This window comes from Tyto alba, unplaced genomic scaffold, assembly GCF_018691265.1.
Source record: "Tyto alba isolate M040663 unplaced genomic scaffold, T.alba_DEE_v4.0 Super-Scaffold_27, whole genome shotgun sequence".
In the NCBI taxonomy this organism is placed as follows: domain Eukaryota; kingdom Metazoa; phylum Chordata; class Aves; order Strigiformes; family Tytonidae; genus Tyto; species Tyto alba.
Window position 1 is genome coordinate 9954622 of NW_024881301.1, and position 20914 is coordinate 9975535.

General features: G+C 36.0%; 1 protein-coding gene across 3 annotated transcripts in view; it reads right to left on the reverse strand.

The window, feature by feature from the left end:
- LPIN2 (lipin 2) overlaps positions 1–20914 on the reverse strand; it is a 45036-nt gene that overhangs the window by 12089 nt on the left and 12033 nt on the right. For all 3 annotated transcript variants that reach the window (XM_042798064.1, XM_009966120.3, XM_042798065.1), the window contains exons 2-12: positions 17791–17991; positions 14490–14585; positions 10796–11094; positions 8791–8898; positions 4605–4728; positions 3632–3953; positions 3293–3392; positions 1961–2148; positions 642–735; positions 201–270; positions 2–91 (exon numbers count right to left, since the gene is read on the reverse strand). In XM_042798064.1, coding sequence (XP_042653998.1) covers positions 2–91; positions 201–270; positions 642–735; positions 1961–2148; positions 3293–3392; positions 3632–3953; positions 4605–4728; positions 8791–8898; positions 10796–11094; positions 14490–14585; positions 17791–17982 — 1683 coding nt within the window. In that variant the 5' untranslated portion in view covers positions 17983–17991. The remainder of the gene's footprint in view (position 1; positions 92–200; positions 271–641; positions 736–1960; positions 2149–3292; positions 3393–3631; positions 3954–4604; positions 4729–8790; positions 8899–10795; positions 11095–14489; positions 14586–17790; positions 17992–20914) is intronic.

Below are 20914 nucleotides of genomic sequence, written 5' to 3' on the forward strand. Positions count from 1 at the left end.
CCTGTTTAGTCATGCTTTCTCTCTTGCGCCAGAACCACCACCTGCCAGACTTCTTTGGCATCTTTTCTTTGACCCAAGACTCAACAGTAGCCTGAAAAATTAGGCATGTTTTTAATTTGTATAGAAAAAACAAAATAAAGAGATAATCAACTGTTACTACATACAAAATCTTCCAAAAAAGTATACATATATCTCTTTACCTTAGGCAAACTCTTCTGAAACACCTGCAAACTCAGAATCATTGGAGCAGCCAACGCCCAGTTATAATACCTGTTTTAAAACATGTTATTGATAAGATATTACAAAACCTGATTGGAGGTCAATAAATATCAGTGTGCAAACTGCCCTTTTATTGATGAGAATATGTATTTGCTGCCAACTACTAATACTAAAATTTTCTGCAAGCAGAGTTATTTTAAGATATACAGTTCCCCATCAGGGGTAATTGCTGAAAAAAAATCTCACTTCAGTTAAAGCTAAATTTAATGCAAGTCTTCAATTCAAAATCATTCTCTCTGAGACTGAGAAACAGATCCATCAAAACCACAAATTGCAATGGAAGCTGAGAAATGCACTCACTTTAAAGGGCAGATTTTAAATGAGACCCTCTATGACCTAATTACATGATATAGAGAATTTACCTGTTATAAATCCTTATTACCAAATTAGGATTGTCTATGAGTCCAGGGTTTTCAGCAAATTCATGATAAGTAATAATATGTTCCATGAATTTTTCTGCAATAGAAGCAGATTTTAATTAAAAATAATAATATTAAATCTCAAGATGTCTGATTAGTTTTTATCTAGAAAAATGCTTTCTGTCATTTCAGAATCTTTGCTGATCCTGCAACATCACTCAGGATATGGTCTACCTGTCAAGAGTCTTGTGACTGTCTCCTCAATAACAGGGGAAGCCTCATAGCACTTCAACAGTCACAGTAATGAGAATTAAGAAATTATAAGAGGGAGGATAAGAAGAAGGTAGGAACTAATTCAGTTTGCAGGCTGGAAAGAGAGTGCCATGCTTGTCTAAGCGAGTTTTCTTCAAAAATTATTATGGCAGGTAAGAGGCCTACATACTACACTAAAAAGGGAGGGGGAAGGATGTTGTCAGCTTTTCAAGTTTGTTTAATCACTGACTACTAACAGCATTTTCATAACTAGTGACTATAAACTTTTATAAGTTTGCAGAAATTCATGATTTAGTGTAAGACCCCTGCATGGAAGACTTAATTTTTTCAAATCAAATCCAGTACTACTACCACATTACCAAGAGAGCTGTTCTGAGCCTTTATTAACAAGCATTTAAATTTCATTTGATGCACTAGAGACTAGATGATCATTAAAAAAGTAATACTAAAATACTAGAAATGTTGCAGTTTGTGGAGATGTGTTGCTATAAGCTCCCTTAAAAAGGCATACAACTGCTATATTACAGTTAACCAGAATATTATGAGAGAAGAATGAGCTGGTAAAAATCTAAAGGTTAACAAACATTTAGGACAGAAAAAGTAGAGCAGGAGAAAAGATAGTCCAACATAATAGACAAAGTTTTTTTTAATAGGTTAAAAAAAACAGAAAAGAAGAAAAATTATCAGGCACTTGGAAAGAATATGAATTGTGAAGATTTATATAGCACTAAGCAAGTAATTGCAGCCAGAAACAAGAGTGGTTGGTCAGAAATCACTGCAAAATTTTGTAATTGTTTTGTAATGCAAAACAGGAGACAAAGTTTCTCAAGACATCAAGTGCTCTTGATTAGTTTGAGGTTAAATTCTGCTCCCTCTGCTTGGCAAATGCTTGAGAATTTTAGAAAATGAAATATTATCCATCCCCTTTTCTCAACATGAGCATAATAGTAAGCCAAAACTTTGCAAGGTAGAAATCAGAGTATTCAAGCCACTTCACTTGTTTAGCTGCCTGAGCTTTATTACTGCTTATGTTTTGGTCTTTCACATACCTTTAGAAATCTCTCCGTTTTCATTGAGACCTCCACAAAGTGAAAGCGTAACATCAGGCAAGTCCATAGCAGAATCAGACATGCACTCTGTACCACTGTCAGCAGCAGCACTTCCCACTGACTGGGGTGACTGGGAACCAGAAAGGGTATCTGACTCTGTCCACTGTCTGAAGCCTGGATCAGAATCACTAAAGAAAAGAAGTCCACATTTTCCGTAAATATTTCACTTGCAAAAAAAGGTATAGATTTTAGGTTATAGAACACACTATATGATTACTCAAAAAAAATTATCTTGCTGTTGTTTAAGTACTACATCATTTTACAACATAAATTAAAAAACAACCAAACAAAAACCAGACACAAATATACACACTCAACCCTTCATAATACTGGAAGATGACAGTTTCCAGTGCTCCTAACATGCACCTAAACTAGGAAATAATTACATTTCTCTTGCCTGCAACAAAATTGGATTTAAATGAGACTAAGAACCTCTATGTTCTATTTTTGCAGAACAATACTATGCTCCTCAATCTTTACCAGAAAGCTGTAGAATAAGAATGAAAGGAAAAAGGACATTGCTTATATTTTTAGAACATTGCATGTTTGGAAAAAGTACAATAGAAAAGAAAGGTGGCCTTTTAAGTCAAAAAATACCAGATTGTTATATAAGGTTAGAGTTATTAATTTGATCCCAAGTAATATAATCAGTAAGTACTGAAAAGTTTACAATTTTAGTTTTAATATAAACCAAAAGACACTACTTCCTTATTAAACTGTATTTTTACAAATGTCTTCCTAGATAGTTATTCTTTTGAAGAGTATTTTAGGAGTATGAAATGCTTTGATTTCATGAAAAAAACAAAGAGTGGATTTTGAGACTGAGCTGCCTTGCACGAAGATCTTACGGGATTTTTGTTTGTTAGTCTTTTTTGATATGAAAAATGGTTAGAATGGATGTACAGGGCATGCAAAAAATAAACTGAAGTGTGCTTATCTAGAGCTAACAATACGGCAAAATTGAGTACTGGTGCAAAAGGAGTGTGCAGTTTAAACTTACCCCCCACCTATATTTACAGAACATACAGGTTCCACAGAGATGAAAACTCTCAGTAATGACCTCCCATGTGACCTTTCAATGTGTTTCTTGTCAAATGAGACACAGATTGTCACAATGAGATCCGTACTGATTACTCCAGAAAAGCCTAGAAACCTGAAGTCCAATTCTTTTTAACAGAACTGGTACATAAACACCTAAATTATACATGTAATAACTCACAAACTGCAGCTGCAGTATAACCCTGGATCTACAGAACCCTAATTCAAAATTACCTCTTGGGAAAGTAGAGTGCTGCAACTTCAGGTTCCAAAGCCTTTAGGTCCTCCAAGTAAATATCGTCAGGCCCCTGATGATGACTTCGCTTGTGCACACCTGTTAATTTTAGCAATAAAGATTACTAAGATAAAGCTACCCAGACACATTATATACAAACATAATTGTGGAAGATTCAGACTTACTTGGAGCATTTATAAATCAAAGATTTTAACTATCATTTTAGTCAGATAAGACTAAATTGGAAAAATTGAAAAGGCACCTTTATACCTCTTCCACTATGGCCTCAAATTCAGTAGATTACACTGAAGGAAAGAATCAACAGCTTTAGCACATACCTTTCTTTTTTGAAGGAGAGTCGATTTTTGCTATTGGCTTTGTTTCTGGTAAAGGGTCCACCAATAGTCTGGAATGATGATCAGCATCTAATGGCAATGGATCTTGCGGTTCTGTGATTGCAGAAGCAAGAGAATCTTTAACATCCATCTGCTTAAGTAGAGGATGAGTTCTTGGCTCAGGTTTCAGTACTGTACAGACAGAATCTTTCACATCATCATCATCTTCAACTTCATCAGAGCTGAGGATGACCCTAAAATGAGTCTTCTCTGAGGGAGTAATGGTAGCTGTTCTGGGATGTTCCAGTTTCTCTTTCTTGCTTATCTGAAAAACAAAACTCTAGTCAATCATTTCACTTCACATGTTTGTTTTATTCCGGTCTAATCATTAAACTTGTACTATGAGTACAAGTCCTGGTCACAAGTAAGCTGGGTAAGAATATAAACATGTATTTCAGCAACATAAAACATGTCACACCTTATTAACAAAGTTCCCTGCAACAGAAGCTTCATGCTAGCTTATTTACAAGTTCAGTAAAGAAACTGGCATAGAGGAAGTGCTGACTTGACCAAACCATGGCAGGAAAAAAAGCATTAGTGTGGACATACCAGGGCTTCTGTCACCACCTGTCCTGCAAAATACTAAATTTATACCATCAAGGCTGCAATTCCTCTGGAATGAACTAGAACTTAGCCTAAAATAAAGGAAATTAATTTATAAAGTTTCTTTCTTAAGTTTATACCTAAAAATTCAAAAATTTCAGATTTTTACTGCTAGGTTTTCTGGAACTACTTTGCTGACCTGCTTTTGAAGTCAACAAATCCGACTAGCTGCCAGCCACGAGGGGGTGCTACTTCCCCACGTCAGCTGAATTACTCTGAAGCAACAGCAGCAGATTTCCAACCCTCTCTTGGGACACGATTTTAGATACGCCAAAACTCAGTTCACAAAGTTAGAGAAAATAAATAAATTTACCTTGGTTGATTCTGGGAATCCTCCCCATGTCCATTCCATGTGAGATTCAGATCTGAGCAAACTCTCAGCTGGTTTAACTTCTAGTTCTGAATCACTTTTAGGGCAGACTGGCTCAGAGAAAGGGCTAGCAAACCAACAACAACAACAAAAAAAAGCTAGTGTTTAAAATGCATTTGTTGTGCAGCTACTGTTGGTAGAGTTTTCTACAGCTTAACAGAGCTTCAATTATTCGGCAACATGGCAAGAAGCCCAGCAGGGTTTTCAGACAGTGAGAAATTAGGTTAAAACCAAAATCACATTAAAGGACTTACATAGCAATCACCCTAAACAGATTCCTCCACTATCTGCAGTGTAGGTATAGCTCTCCCTTCATCCTGTGTTCCATTTTTGAAACAAAACAGAACAAATCAAAAAAGCTTATCTAAAATGAAGACAGAAATTAGCTTTAACTTCCTTTCCTCTATAAAAATATAGGATTTAAGCTTGCTACACCAAGACTTGGGTAACAACAGTCCTGCAAACCTAACTTACAGATGCACAAAACACCACCAATTCCCAATGCATGGAAAACAACATTAATAAGATAACTTAGGAGAGGGAAAGGAGCTTACTTGAAAACTTCCTCCATATGTGTTTGGACTACATGACCTTTTAAAATCCATCCTATTTTTCCTTCAGTGGTTATTATCCATAAATCAGAAACAAACTTCTGAAATTTACTTTACCCAATACTACTTTTAAGCCAGAAGAACTCCCTCTACAAAATGCTAGAAAGGCGTGATTTCAAAATCATTTGGCTCTTACAATTTTAGGGACGAAAGGAAACACAAGAGGTTGTTTTTCAGTAGTGTTTAGTGTTGAGACAGGTCCAAGTCTATCCTTTCTTGAACAGGGCAATTGCATTTTATAGAAATGCTGTTCTTTTTAGACTTTGACATTAATAGTATATTTTGGTTTGAGTTTTTGTTTGGGTTTTGTTTTGGTTTTGCTGTTTTGTTTTTTAAAATATACATAAACCTCAATATTTGAATTTGAATTGTAGGGACCAGAACTGGACACTGCACTCCAGGTGTGGCCTAACCAGCACTGAGAGAGATGATCACATCTCCACCCCTGACAGTAACACCCCTGGGGATGCAGCCCAGGATCCAGTTTGCCTTTGGTGCTGCAGCAGCACCCTGCTGACTCCACGTCCAGGTTGTTGTCCAGCAGCACCCCCAGGGCAGCAAGGCTGCTCCCCAGCCACACAGACCCAAAAGCCTGTACTGGGCTCTTTGGTTATGTCGTCCCAGGTGCAGGGCTTCATGCTTGTCTTGTTGCACCAGGATAAGTTTCATCTTGATATAAGAAAGAATTTTACAGTGAGAATAATTATTCACTGGAACAATCTTCTCAGGAAAGTGGTCCCCATCACAGGAGGTTTTCAATTTGTGACTGGACAGGGTGCTAGATAATCTCATCTAGTCTCCCTTTCCCATGAAAGGTTGAACCAGATGATACTGCAAGGTTCCTCCCAAATTGGGCTGTTCTGTGATTTAATACTTAAAATTTTACAGTAATCCCTACAAGTATTTAATTTCTGGATTTTTTTTTTCTCCTTAAAAAATTCCTGGGAGAATTATTTATCTAATGTAGTATCATATCTGAAACTTTCTGGAGGTTTGTGGAGCCAGGGTTTTGCAATAGCATACAAGACTAAACAGACTAAATTTGGACTGTAAAAATAGACAATACACAGATCAGATCACCATCCAAACAGTAAGAATTCCTCATATTACTCTGAGGGACACCATAAAATCCAAGATAGCAGGGCATTTAAACATGTCTACAGTGGTGATTCATCATCTCACTGTCAACTTCCAGCCTTCATCACCCAGGGACACAAAAAGGAAACCATTTAGAGATTTCCTCCCTCGGTTCTCCTTTAAAAATTTCCTACAGAAATTATGTTTCTGTACCGCTTATTTAAAGTAACACATTGATGAAAATACATGTACGTATTTGTTTTCAGGAAGAATATGAACTCATTTTCCCTATGTGCAAAATAATTTGTACTGCTTACATCACAAGTCAATCAGAAGCCATGTAGACATATTAATCTGTTTCTAAGCCTAATTCTTAATATTCAGCAGTACCTGCAAAAGTCTGACTACTCTGGGGCTTTGAGAATGTAAGTCTGTCCCATTTCCCCCCCCAAGCATATGTATTCCATTATCATTCTCAGGGAGAAGTCTTTAGTCAAAAGGCCTATGCTTGTAATAGTGATGTAGTCATGATGACATTGCTTGTAAAAACAGAAAGAGCAGTGAGGGTATCAGGTATCAAACAGTTAATGGGTATGGTTTTTGCTTTTATTATAGTGAGCAGGACAAACAGTGTCCTCATTGAAAAGACTTGGGCTATTATCTTCCCTTCTGATGAGCAAGGCAACCAACCTCAACTAAAAGTCAGTAAGCTTTTCCAGCTCTCCAAAAAGGAGGTTAGTAAAACCTCACATTTCTCTTTTACTATATGATGGCTACATCATAGAATCTTTCTTTGGTGGCTTAGGAGAAATAATTTCATGCATAATTTCTCATCTTCTAAAGAGAGAATCCCCTACCTAACATCCCCCTCGCCCCCAAGAGGGAAAGGAAAATTGCCAATTTCTCTGTTAACACTGTAAGCAGTACTGAATAGCTCCTTGTTTATAACAAACAAACAAAACATAAAAAAAAAACATAAAGGGACTAAGTATCTCACAAGATGCACAGTCAAGTTGTTAGAGCAGACTATCCCCTAAAAGACGTAAACGAGAGGAGACAGCATTGAAAGGGATGAACTATGTCTCCCAGATGTAACATGCTAGTCTGTGTTAGCTAGAGCTCTATAAACTGAAAAGGAGTATCAGCCTACCTTGATGAAGGACTCTATGCTACAATTAGCTAGTTGATATAATCCATACACCACCATGTCAATCCTCAGGGTCAAACACTGTGACTGCTTTTCAGTCACAAACCACAAACCTTTGGGGAACATTTGAAGACTACATCTCATTAAGTACAACTGAGGATGTGGTTGTCAGCCCAAAACATAAAAAGGAATGATAATGGGATTTCCTGTCCAACTGCTTCTGTTCATTAACAAGCTATGCACTGGGGGAATTAGCAGGCAGCAAGCATGGTGTGGTAGATTCAGACTCTACTGAGGTCACAGCCCTGGGAACACCCAGAGCAGAGGTATTATATGCATTTCAAGAAGTATTTTCTGAACCTTAATTTCTTCTATTCTGCACTACCAGCTATTGATACAGAAGAACAGGCACCTGTGCACTGATCAGCTAACGTGCAACAGTAGATATCACACAAGGCTGACCAGTAGTTCTCACTGACACTGTGAATGTATCTGCTATGAGGTAGAGTCCTCGGTCAAATTGAAAAACAGTAAAACTAGACACTCACCAAAGAGTTAAGATGAATAAAGATATTGCTCAGCATGTTATGTACTATATCTATATATCTATATATATATATATATCTATATATATATATATATGCCTTTTCTTACGCCAGATGTTCAGACAAAATGTGAAATTTACTTCAAGTACTACCACATATGGACAGAAAGCTTTCTTATGCAAATAGAGAGTGATGTTAGAGTGGTAAAATCCAAAGGGTGAGCTTTGAAAAATCTAGAAACTGAAAGAGGAATATCCAGAGATACCAGAACTCCAGTAACTAGCAAATCCTCTCTTCTGAAATGGAATATGATTGAAATTTAGGACCTAGCTTTACCTTGAGTAATTTGCATTATTTCACCTGGCAAATGCTAACTTACATACTCAACAATTCTGCTTTATGGCATATCAAGTGTTCCTTATGCTAGAGTGAATCATAGGGAACATATTAATTTTTCATACTCTTCTCAACCTAAGAAAATCTTCTTAACTGCATTTTCTTTCTTTAACAGTGATTTTTAATAAGCAGTGGGGGGTTTTATTTGAGGAAAAAAGGAAGAAAAAAAAAAGATAAAGTAGAGGAAAGTTCCCAAATTTCCAAGTAAGTATCAAATGCTGCATTCGATATCACAAAAGTTGGACATGATTGATAGTTTTATAGATTGGGGGGAAAAATTAATAAGGAGGCACATGAATTTTTCTAATAATTATTCATCATTATACATATGATGACATCACAAAGTGACTTACTTCTCCAGAGGGGACCAGTCTCCATCAGATAAGGGGTAATGATCCTTCGAGTGATAAATCAAAGATTCTTTTTGCTCTTCACCCTTTGGTGATGAATTTGATGATCCTCTGCAGAGACACATGAGACATTAAATAAGTCAGCTATAAGAAATCTGCATTACTAAGTTACTTATATGTTACTAAAAATCCACAATCAAAAGGAAGAAGTGTATAGCTTAAGTAATATTTTGCAACACACCTTTATAAAATGTATTTTATATACATAAAATGTATATAAAAGATATTACTACCTGAAAATATTACAAGAGTTTAAAATCTACTACTCTTGACACATAGTAAGTCACAATAGCATAAGTGATATCATTCTATATAGCCAAATAATACTACCAAAAACCAAAAATGAACATAAAGATGTACATATAACGTTCACCATGTAAACCTTAGAATTACAGAAAAAGTTAAATAGAAAGGGTAATTTCGACAATGCACTTTGAATGCACATTTCACAACTTAAAAACAGTAAGAAAACAGGGTTAGGTACAAGTCTCACAATTTACCCACAAGTTTACAAATTACCACAAATGACAAGTAGCTAGAAGTACTGTACTCTTCCGAACAGTGGATTTTTGTTGGGTTTTTCTGCACTGGGGAGGTCTACTCACTATCCATAACAAAAAATAACAACAAACAAAAAAACCCCAACAACAACAAAAAACCCCACACAAACAAACAACAAAAACAAAAACCTCACAAACAAAACCAACAAAAAAAAAACCCAAACCCAAACAGTAAGACCCTTTAAGCATGCATGTATTGTGCTTTACACTGAAGTTCCTTTTAAATATTTCCATCATAAGTGCTTCAGATCCTTTTAGAGCTTTCTGAATTTAATTGAATAAATACCTATTCTCAGGATGCAACTAACTTCTTTTGGGGTTAGATCAACGGCACCATGGCTACAGAGTGGATAGAATATAAGGAAGGCAAGCCTGGAATTTGAGTGCAAAATGCAATATTAATTAAGATATTATTATGAAAGAAAAAAGAAATTATTTTTCTTCCATTAGCAGCAGAGTTGCACTGGACTACTTCTGTAATGCTAAAATTATAAGTCTTTCTTTTTCTCCATCTGTAGAAAAATTAACTTTATCTACTAAAATATGTTAATAAAATCTAAATATTTACATATCTAAATCATAGCTAGAAAAGACAAAGGAGGCCATATTTTAAGAAAAGTTGCATAAACACTTGGAAATGGATTTTCCCAAGGAACAGGAAACAGCTTATTTTCCACTTTATAAGAATAGAACTAGATAAGACATTACATACTGGTACCTGTGGCTGAATTTTTGACCTTCCTGTTGGAACATCAGTCTCCCTTTTCCTTTCCCAGTTTCAATTTGAAATCTGAAGCTATGTCTAATAATAGATAAGTTTCTATTTCTTTTTTTTTTTCTTTTTTTTTTCCAGAGCTACACATTTATAACTAAAAAAATCCAAAACAAACCCCAAAATAAAACAAACTTGTTGATATCACCTTACATCCCCACAGGATGTGAAAAGAAAGCTTATGAACTTTTTTCCACAACTGTATCTTTAGCTGGGAAGAAAATGGTGTATGCCTTTTCCAAGACATTTTATTTCCTGCCTTGGTAGCCCTCTGGAATGACTCTGTATGAACTCTAATAACAGCTACGTAGCCATGAACCTACTGTCTCTGGGCTTTCATTACTACAAAGTATTTTTTCAGTCCTGCATTTACTTGCTATTCACAAGAGAACAGCATTCCTTTACAAAATCTTCTTCCTTTCACATAGTAACACCCTTCTCTGACCGAGAATGCATTTCTACTGCTGTTTCTGTTTATATATCTAAAAAAATGTGGTTTACAAATAAAAAACCTTTTCAAGCTTTCATTCTAAAGGGTACAAAAAATAAAACCAGAGTAACCTTTATGGAAGCATCATGGTCTGTTCAGCAACAATTAAACATTTGGCATGTTTACCTTAGGGGTTGAACACTTTTTTCATCATCTGAGCTTATTTCCATTTCAAAAATCTCTTCAGTCCCAGTAGAAGAGATCTGATCTTCCTTCCTGCTATCCTGTTTGTATTTCTTTCTTCTTCTTTTTTTCTTTTTCACAGAACCTGGGGTGAATACAGTCTCTGTTTCCACAGAGTGTGGAATTTCTGAGTTTGCACATGTCCTCTCATTTTCACCTGATTTCAAATGATTGTCAGTGTCTTTAAAAAACTGGTCTTCAGTGGGTATTGGAGATGTTGCTAAATATGCAGGAACTTTTTCCTGAGCAAAAAAAGAAAACAAAGAACAGACTAATTTGTTTACTCTGTTTTGTGCATACAGGATAGTTGTCGACCACAGATTAATCCCTGTATGTATATTTAGATATGAAACCATACAATAGCCCAGTGGCAGGAGGTTGATATCCAGAAAGGAACCAAGTTCACTAGAAGGATTATAAAAAGTTCAGAAAAATTAATGTTAGTATTCTTACAGTTTCAAACATATACAATTGATTTTGCTAGCAAAACAAATAACCAGTCAGTGGAATGTTTCTGAAATTACCTGCCCTTGAGCATACCAGTTCTATCCATGTTTAGTAAATGTGTTAATAAAAAAAAAGGCTACTTAAACCCACTCCTGTCTAGGTTGGAAGGACATCTGGAAATCATCTGGTCCAATATTCTGTTAAAAGAAGAGCCTTAGGTTAGGTTATCCAGGGCCCTGTCAAGCCAAACATTGAGTATTTCCAGTGAGGGAGAGTCTACCACTTCTCTAGGTAGCCTATTTCAGTGTTAAATTGTTCTCACAGTGAAGAATTTTTCTTATACTCAAGATGGAATTTCCCCCTTGTGCCCTTTGCCCCTAATCACCAGGCATCCTTGTGAAGAGAGTGCCTCCATCTGCTCTATAACTACCTTGTAGGTGTTGCAAGATTGTGGATAGATCCCACTGAGCCTTCTCTTCTCTAGGCTGAACACAGCCAATTCCAGTGATCATTCTTCCTATGTTAACTTCTCCAAACCCCTGATCATCTTGGTGGCTCTCCACTGGACTCCCTCCAATTTTCCATGTCTCAAACTGGGGAGACCAGAACTTGGTAGACCAGAACTGTGTTACAGGTTTGACCTAACAAGCAGTAGGTTGAGTGGGACAATCCCACATCCCTCCATCTGCTGGCTGTACTCCTGCTGATGCAGCCTGGGACACATTGGCCTTCATCACTGCTAGGGCACACTGCCAGCCTTTACAGCAGAGCTTCACTTCATCCAGTCAGACCCCAGCCTGTATTGCTGTGGGGGGGTTCTTTCAAACTAGATGCTGGCCGTCACATCTATCTTGGTTAAACACTGTGCAAATCTTGTTGGTCCAGTCTTCCAGCCTGACAAGTTGTCTCTATGTGGTGGCTCTTTTTCTGGCCTGTCTACCTTTCCTCCCATTCAGTGTCACCCGCTAAACTGGTGAAGGTGCATTTAGTCTTGTCATCCATGTCAGACACTATTTATGCAAAGCACCTTTCAAAAAGAACTCAACTATAAATTACTCACATTAAACCAACAAATAAACAACCCCCAATTAATTACAACTCTCTGCCCTTTGAAGGAACAATTCAAATGAAGGAAAAGCTTTACCAATGAACTACCTGGGGTTTAGCTACATCATAACAAGAAACTTAAAGATATTGACACCTAGACTGAAAGAATTTGCATAGTGAGGAGAAAAAGTTATGGAGCTCAATTTCATGACAAGAACAGAACTAATTATAAGATACCTGTTATTTTACAGGACTTTTATGAAGAAACCAGTCAGAAACTACACTGTGATCAGAGACAGCCACTGCACTGATACTACTCTTGATGTGTCCAAAGTCTGAACTGCTATTACTCAATACAAATTTTTCCATTGAATTAAGAATTACAGACCAAGTTTTGTTCCACTGGTTACAAGGTAGAGGGAAGTGGAGAAAGGAGAACAAAATACAGCATTATAAAATACTAATGACACACAGATTTTGCATTGTGAAAAACCTCCACATAAAATGATAGCACCTAAAATAAAGTTAATATTCTATACAATTAGTGATAATCCAGAATAACAAGACAAAATTAAAAAAAACAAACAGAGGAAAAATTAAATTAAAACTGGCTGAAGAATCATGCCTGAAAGTTACATTATAATAGCCCTGATTTACATGAATTGAGGTGTGTGGTGTTAACTTCTGAATGTCAAGATATGCAAACAGCAAAGACTGACCACTTGAGAGAACCTTTCTGAACCCATCGAGAACTCGATGAGAGCTTTATCACTTCTATCTTAAGCATAGCTTCAAGAGGTGACCATAAGGACATGTTGATCAGTAGCGGAAATACTGAGAAAAAAAAAATGTCTAAAAGCACTAAAGCAACTTGGTCCTCCTCTGCTTTGTAGCTAACTATCTATAGTTTCAGCATGAACTACCAGCTTTCCATATTACATTATACACAGATAAGGCACTCCTGTTGTAAGTTAAAATATACTAAACAAGTGCACTACCTCCTTTAAAACATTGTACTGGTGACAAAGGTAATGGTTATCACCCTTGCTTTCTGAAAGTCTTGAAGACTGATCAGTTCCCATCAATGGTTGACACAGCCTACGTTTATAAAAAAACTGCTTTCAGTTTTAGTTTTAATCATGGTGTATGCTAAAACAGAACCCAACCTTCCTTTCTCCTAAATGTTATGAATCCCTACCCCAAGTTATCATTTAGGGTCTTAATGCTTATTTTCTCTTTCCAATTGAAAATATATTTAACTCCTTTCAAAATGAGAGCTTCCTCTGATCCCTCACAATAAACAAGTGGTGTCCTAAACTAAAACAAGCTCATTTCCCTGAAAGACCTAAAACCAGGAAATTAACACTTCATCTTTTACGTCACTGAGACAAAATTTTTTTCTCTATCCTCTGACTCACTATTTTCATTAAACCTTTTGGAACTTTCTATTTAGAACTTTTTTCCTTCTGTCTTGCTGAAAAATGTCAACAGAGTCAAGTGATCAAAACCAAAGCTCAGGACTGACAAATATTGTGATTACATAGGTCCCATCTCCTTAGGAAATCAGACTAAAAATGAACCATTATTCCTGGTTTTCAGAGACTCATTAGCTTCCAGCTGCAATACATTATTGGAAAATTATTTACCATATTATTATACAAGAAAAATTCTCAAGTTGAAGACGTTACTGTCAAGTGGTGAAAGTTTCATAGATAAAATTGTGAAAAAGCTGTGCTAAAAATTATAAGGCAAATTAAAGATATGCCAAAATAGAAAACCTTTATTAGTACAGAGGTCAGTAGCACAAGCAAAAAGAACTTAAGGCAAAAGTTATTATAAGGCACTGCAAACTGTATAACTGCAGTCAACAAGAATGATTATACTAAAATAAATTTTAGAAATTCAACCAATCTTTCAAAGAACACTCTAATAAAAAAAGAGAATTAGTTACTTTATTATCACTGGTAGCAGAATTGTACAAAGCACCAAGCATCTTGGCAACATATGAAAGTGATGTTAAGATTCAGTCACAGAAAATCTAGCTTTCATTAAAGTAACAATATTGATGACACTACATTAAGATTTTTAAAACATTACTCTGTTAATACTGCACTGTAGACATCATGAATCACAAAGCCCTTACATTTTCCTCCTCCGTTTCTTGTACAAAGAAAGCTTCTCCATTGTCACCCAGTTTCATATGAAGATCAACAGCATCGCCATTAATTTCTATATCAATCTGTGGAAAGAGACAATTTAATGTAAATAACTCATCACAGGGGAAAGCACTGACTTCAAGGCCCATTAGCTCTGAGAGTAAACTTTGTTCCATTGTATAATCACGTCTCTTTCTCCTCCCTCTGCTTTTTGAAAGAAGTCTGTTATAATAATGGTCTTTATTTTGTTAACCTGCAAAATACACCATGCTCCTAGCAGAGAGCCTAACACCTACCAAAAAAAATCAGAAAAAAAACCCCCAAACCTCTGAAGAGTTAATCTTTTTCAACCAATTTGGAAAGCTAGAAGCATAAATAATAATCATTAATCTGGTCTTTATTTTCTAGAAGAATGATTGAGACTGTTCATCTTCATATGTTTGAAGCTCAACCTGAATTGGGGCAAGGTATGGATCCAAGTCCTGAACATCAAAAGTTCAAGATGACAAACAGTAGGCCTCCTGGAGGCAGGCTTTGTTTCAAAGGGATAGAGATTTGCCACAGTTATTTCTGCAGCTCAGTTAACGCTGTTTCAGATTTTCCTGCTCACGTGGTCATGGGGATATGACATAGAACCACAACACTTCTGCAACCATAGTGCTCTCATCAGAGGAAGAATGTTTTATTCTCATAAAGGTACTTCAACTTAGATTACATTGCACAGGAAGGAGAGACTACCCTTCCCCACATGTATGAAATAAAAAAAACTCAAACAAATGTCCTTCTAAAACCAAGATACAACTATTTTACTTCCTCTTCTTTGTGAAATCTTGGGCATCCAGTTAAAGTCCATTCTAAATTTTTGCAAACAGAATGTGTTCACTCATCAGATAAAGTTACCTTATTTTTCAGTAAATCTGCTTATCTAATGGTGTCTGTATATCTGCAATTAGCCTAGCTAATTAAAAATAATTGAATACATGTCAGATAGAAACACAATGAACTTGCCTTACTGCAGAAAATACCAATAGCATTTCAGGTGATATATAGTTTAGGCACTTTTATTAAAAGGACACCAAATTAAATACTGTAATTGCTATGAGGTATCTAATATGCCCATTACTCGTGTTCTAGTTTCCTGCAAATACAAAAGAAAAAAGTTACATCCCAAACCATACAGCCAGTATTTGTGATATGAATATTCATACTCATAGCTACTGTGATATGAAATGCCCAGTCAAAATGGAAAAAGGACTGATTTTAACATTAGTACACAGACTGCCAAGAAAAAAAAAATACCACCACAGTGCTAAGAGAGCAACCACATATACTAATCCACTCCATTATTTGCCCATTTATGAGAATAAAACCATTAGCCAAGGAAACACAGTCATAGGAGATGATAAATTACAGGTAGATAACCAAACATGTATGGGGGCTATATACCCAAATCCTTAAGATAACAGCTTTTCTTTTTCCCCACAAGAACTGAATGGTTTTGAACTGAAAATCCTATTTCACTACTGAACACAGTTTATTCTGAAAATATTTTCTTGAATTTCCAATTCAGTAACATAAGGTTTAAAAAAAAATTTAAAAACCAAACAAACTTATCTTAGTGTTTCTTTTTTTCAACCTTTTCTTTATGATGATTTAGACAAACATCCCCAATTTTAGTAGCTATACCTCTCACTGTTTTCTGGAGACTTCAGCATTCATCTTAAGTACAGAGCTGAAGCACAGATATGCATATTTTGTGTTCCCATACATCTTGAGATTACCAATTCATTCTAGCCTCGTAACATGTCAGAGAAAAATGCATACACAATGCCGTAACAAACCTTCAACTGATTATTGAGTGAACACTCAAATTCAGAATGGCAACTTCAGGGGTAAAGGGAGCAATAAACAGCAGCCATCCACTCAAACAAAAGCCAAGAACTACACTGACAGCCTAGTACAACAGGTACCAAGAGTAGATGATTCTGCTATTCAACAGCTTTTTAGGGGTACCCAGAAACTGAAATCCTCTCAAATTTGGTTCAGCTTCTCAGAAGTGTAATTAAAGATTTTTATCAAGCTCAAGTTTCAGATCAATAGTGTATCTTGCTTAGACATTATAAAAAGTACTGCTATTCCACCTCTCTTGTGCCTTGCTGAAAAACTGTAATGTAATCTGTTGCAGAATTGTTAAGAAAAAGCAAGTTTTTGTGATCAGCATGCTCACTAAGGAAAAACCCTAGCAAGTGAGACATCAAAACAAAAAAAATGAAACAAGAGAACTGCTACTAGCCTGTGTTACTATGACAAACTTACAACTTTAATGCATGTAACTCCCAGTATGGACTGTTAAAAAAATGCCCTAACATAACTGCTCTTTTGGTTGCACTTTATTCTGCTTTTACAACCAAAATATAAAGATGAGGATAGTTTCCTGCAGTGTCTTTTCACTTCTTAGGAATAACAGCTCCTGAGGTTTTATGATCTGTTTAAATCAATCCATCCTTTGGTAGCACACTCACAGGCAATATTACCATACAGAGTACATCCTGATGACAGTAATATAAAGTCCCCCCACTATAGGTCCCTTTTTCAGTCAAATTTACAACCCAATACAACTCACTCCCTAGGTGCGATTACTAAAGCCTATAGAAAGGGGATGGCAGGACGATCTGCTTGGGTAGTGCCACAGTCTCAGACTGGGTGGACAGGGAATTGTACCAGGTTCTCTTTCAAATACACCCACATAAGTATGAAGCTTCAGTCCCAGTTTTTATTTGCTTGTGGATATTAATAATTCTATTTTCTACTGCATATCAGCCTTGAACAGAGCTAACAAGGAGTAATATTTATGATAGGTTACCAACCCTTAAGACATGCTCTATTTGTCCTCCACCCATTCCAAAAATAGTTGCTTGCAACATCAGGCATCAGTTAAATGGCATTAAGCATTTCTTTCCCAGCATACTTAAATAAGTAAACAAGTAGCCATGTAAACATTTTACAATTGTAAAGTCTGTATGTTTGTATTATTCTTTTTGCATAACTCAAGAGCTGTCAAAGCTTTTCTTTCACAGTATTTTTTTTGTAGAGTCCTTAGATTAACACAGGAAGTTCTGTTTTACATTCCAAAACAACCACTCAGTACAGCATATATGAAAAACTGTTCTGTCCTAAACCAGCCTGCTAACTGGGTATGGGGGGGGATGGGGAAGGAAAGAAGAGGGTGGGAAAAAAGGGAATGCATTGGTATTCAAAACTTTGTTTTGGCCCACTTTCTGAACTTACCACTTTTTCTTTAGAGCGCAATACACCAAGCTTCCCAAATCGGACATGAAAAGGAGAACACTGGTATGTACCATCCTGTTGACGGACCACAATGACATCAATGCATCCTGAAAGGGTTGCCTGATTAATGCCTTTGTACAGCTCCTTCACAGTAACCAGGACTTGTCCTGCAAGTTGTCCTACGTAGTTCATAGTCTGAGACTAAGGGAGAGTAAGAAATAAAACAAGTAAATAAATTTTAAAAACACGAAAAGTATTTTTTAAAATCAATTTTTAAAAAACATCTAAATAGATGTGCAATGTCATTTACCAGGTACTATGATTATTGTAACAAGATTTACACAAATGCCTTCAAGAGTCAACGGAATTTTGAGCCAATTCTTATATTACTAACAGTCTCCAGAGTTATAAAACCTATTCTTAATAGTTTATCAACTTGAATCTATGATTATTTAAATATTTTGATGTAAATCTTAAAGCATGTAATTTTTGAACCCCAAATCATCAATTCAAGTGATGTTTATTAACTCAGATAAGCTAAAAAGACAAATTAATTCTCTGAAGACTGCCTATTTAATACAACTGGTCCTCTCTTGAAAATGGAGATAACTACATAAGCATGCAAAAAAATCTTGAAAGTCAGGAAAAGTTATGTAGTGTGCTACATGTAACTCTTCCTTTACAGCTCTATATTTTAAAAATGGCTGAGCCACCGTAAAGAAATTATCAAAAGATCTAATGGGAGACAGAGGAGTTTGAGAATGAGTGTGGAGAAAACAAATACGGAAGAAATCCAGTTTTCTTCATATATAAGGAAAGCACACCAACAGTATATTTATTTGCCATGAAACAAGTACTAAAACTTCTTGCAACATAAAAATCACGAGCTTGTAAAAACCTTTCTTGAAAAGTATTGCCATTGACTTCCACAAGTTAAAACTGAGATGAGCAAGACTTGCAGCTGTGGTAGGTGATGCCAGATACTCAGTTACTGAGATGCTGTCATTAACTTTTGATTAAATGAAACGACAATAAGTATCATCTATAGTTACAACGTATACTTCTCTAAACAGCTTAATGACACTTGTAGGTACATATATTTAAATAAGCTGCCGAAGTAAAGTTTGCTCTGTGAAAACACAGTGAATGTAGCAACACGGCCTTGTCCTGAACATACTTGTTGTCCAGGAGAAATAGATGAGTTACCAGCTAACAACCATTATTTCCACAGAACTCACACCTAAAGAATAAACACTAAATTCCAAATACTACATTTTCATATGTGAAAAGCAAGTCTTAACCAAGTTTACACACCCATGCAATATATTAAGTGTAAAGAGTTATCCAGTAACTATTTTCCATAGGTTTCACAGTTTCAGTCAAGAGAAAACAATTCTCTTACAATTTTTTGTGGTTATTCATACTCCTGACATCAGAAAACTGAAAAAGAACAATACGCAGTCTAGGTGAAAGAATCTTACTAGATGAGAATGTGGAGTTCAGGACAGAATACAGGTAAAGGAAGATGCACACAATAAGATTATGCTATAGGCAAACAAGATAAACACATAAAATCACTTATCAAACATTGTCTAATCAATTAAAAATACTTAGGTGAATGAATGAATTTTGTATGACTGCAAGTCTTTCAAACTAAGAATAAAATGTGAACTATGACTGCCAATAAGAAATTAAGTCCATGGATTTCTCAGAGCTTTAAAAAAAGGAAGAGGGAAAACCGTGAAGGTGTTCTAATGGAAACTTAAGTGCAACCCTTCCTCATTCTGCCCTCTCCTCCCTCCCACCCAAAAGACTGCTACAAACTCATTCCAAATATATCCAAGCAATTGCATGTCTCTGAAGTTGAGGGTATTATTTGAGAGAACAAAGAGCCACCACAAACAAGCAAAACACACAACACTGAATGCATACCAGGGCTTAAATTATACAAATTCTATTTTGGGATAATATATCTACAAAAGAATGAATTTGTCTATTTGTTAATCTATTTTTGTTAGCCTCTGAACAAGGTTTAGGAATTTTCTTAATGCCTCTAAACAAAACCATATTGCACTACAAGAGTTCTTCCTCCTGATACTGATTTCACTATCTAGGTAATTAATTATTTCTGTTCTGAGCCTTCAAAGTCTTCCTTACAGTAATGCAGGATATATTGCATTCATTCAAAAGGAAGCTACTTTTGTAGTATCTAACAGTACCAATATAGTTGTAAACATGCAAGAAATCTAAAGCTACTTTCATAGAATTAGAGCAGCTACAGAAGTATTTTTTCACCATCTCAGGCTTCTCAGGCCTAACGTGTTACCTAATCATATCTAGATTTTTGGAGGAAAAAAAATCTTTCCTCTCCACAAGTCTTAAAAAGGAATATGGGGGTTTTCCAGTACAGATTTAAAACTGTTTTGAAATTATCCACAGAATTACTATGCTAGGTAACATGCAAGAGAAATTGCTCCTGTAGCTTTTGTACAATGTGGTTGATGAAGACAAAAAGAACGGTGTCACTGGGCGACTAATGAGATTAGCAAAATGGACTCCCTATCAACATTAGTGATTAATAAAATTCAGTTTCATCTCTAAGCAGTTTCATGTACAACTAAAATTGGCTGCTTGCTAATGAAATAATAGTTCACTCTTGCTAAAAAGGGGAGGTCTCATTTCAACCTTTCCTCCTCTGACCCTCCCAATGAGCTGATTTTAGCTCAGTGATACAGCTGGCAGAAGTCTCCCCATTTTTTTGTTGTTTGTTTCAGTGGGTTAGGAAATTAGATTAGCTCACAAAGAAGAACATGACAAACACCAGAGAGTTATGAGGCACAACAGCAGCACCAGAGAGATGAATAAAAAAAATGCTGGAGAAGAGAACTGAACATCTTCCTTTTGACAAGCGAGATATTTGCTTCATCTTACAGAACCATAACCCAAGACAGAAAGGTGGAAATATCTCTGCTTTTTTGCTTAAGCAATTAGTCTTCCCCTACAATGACAGTCATCTTTATTCTCAACCTTAGGAAAAAGTCTCTAACACATAGTCATTATCATTCATGGCTATACTTGGCTGCTTCCAAGAGGAGTCTATGGTATCAGCTGACAAAGAAAAGTT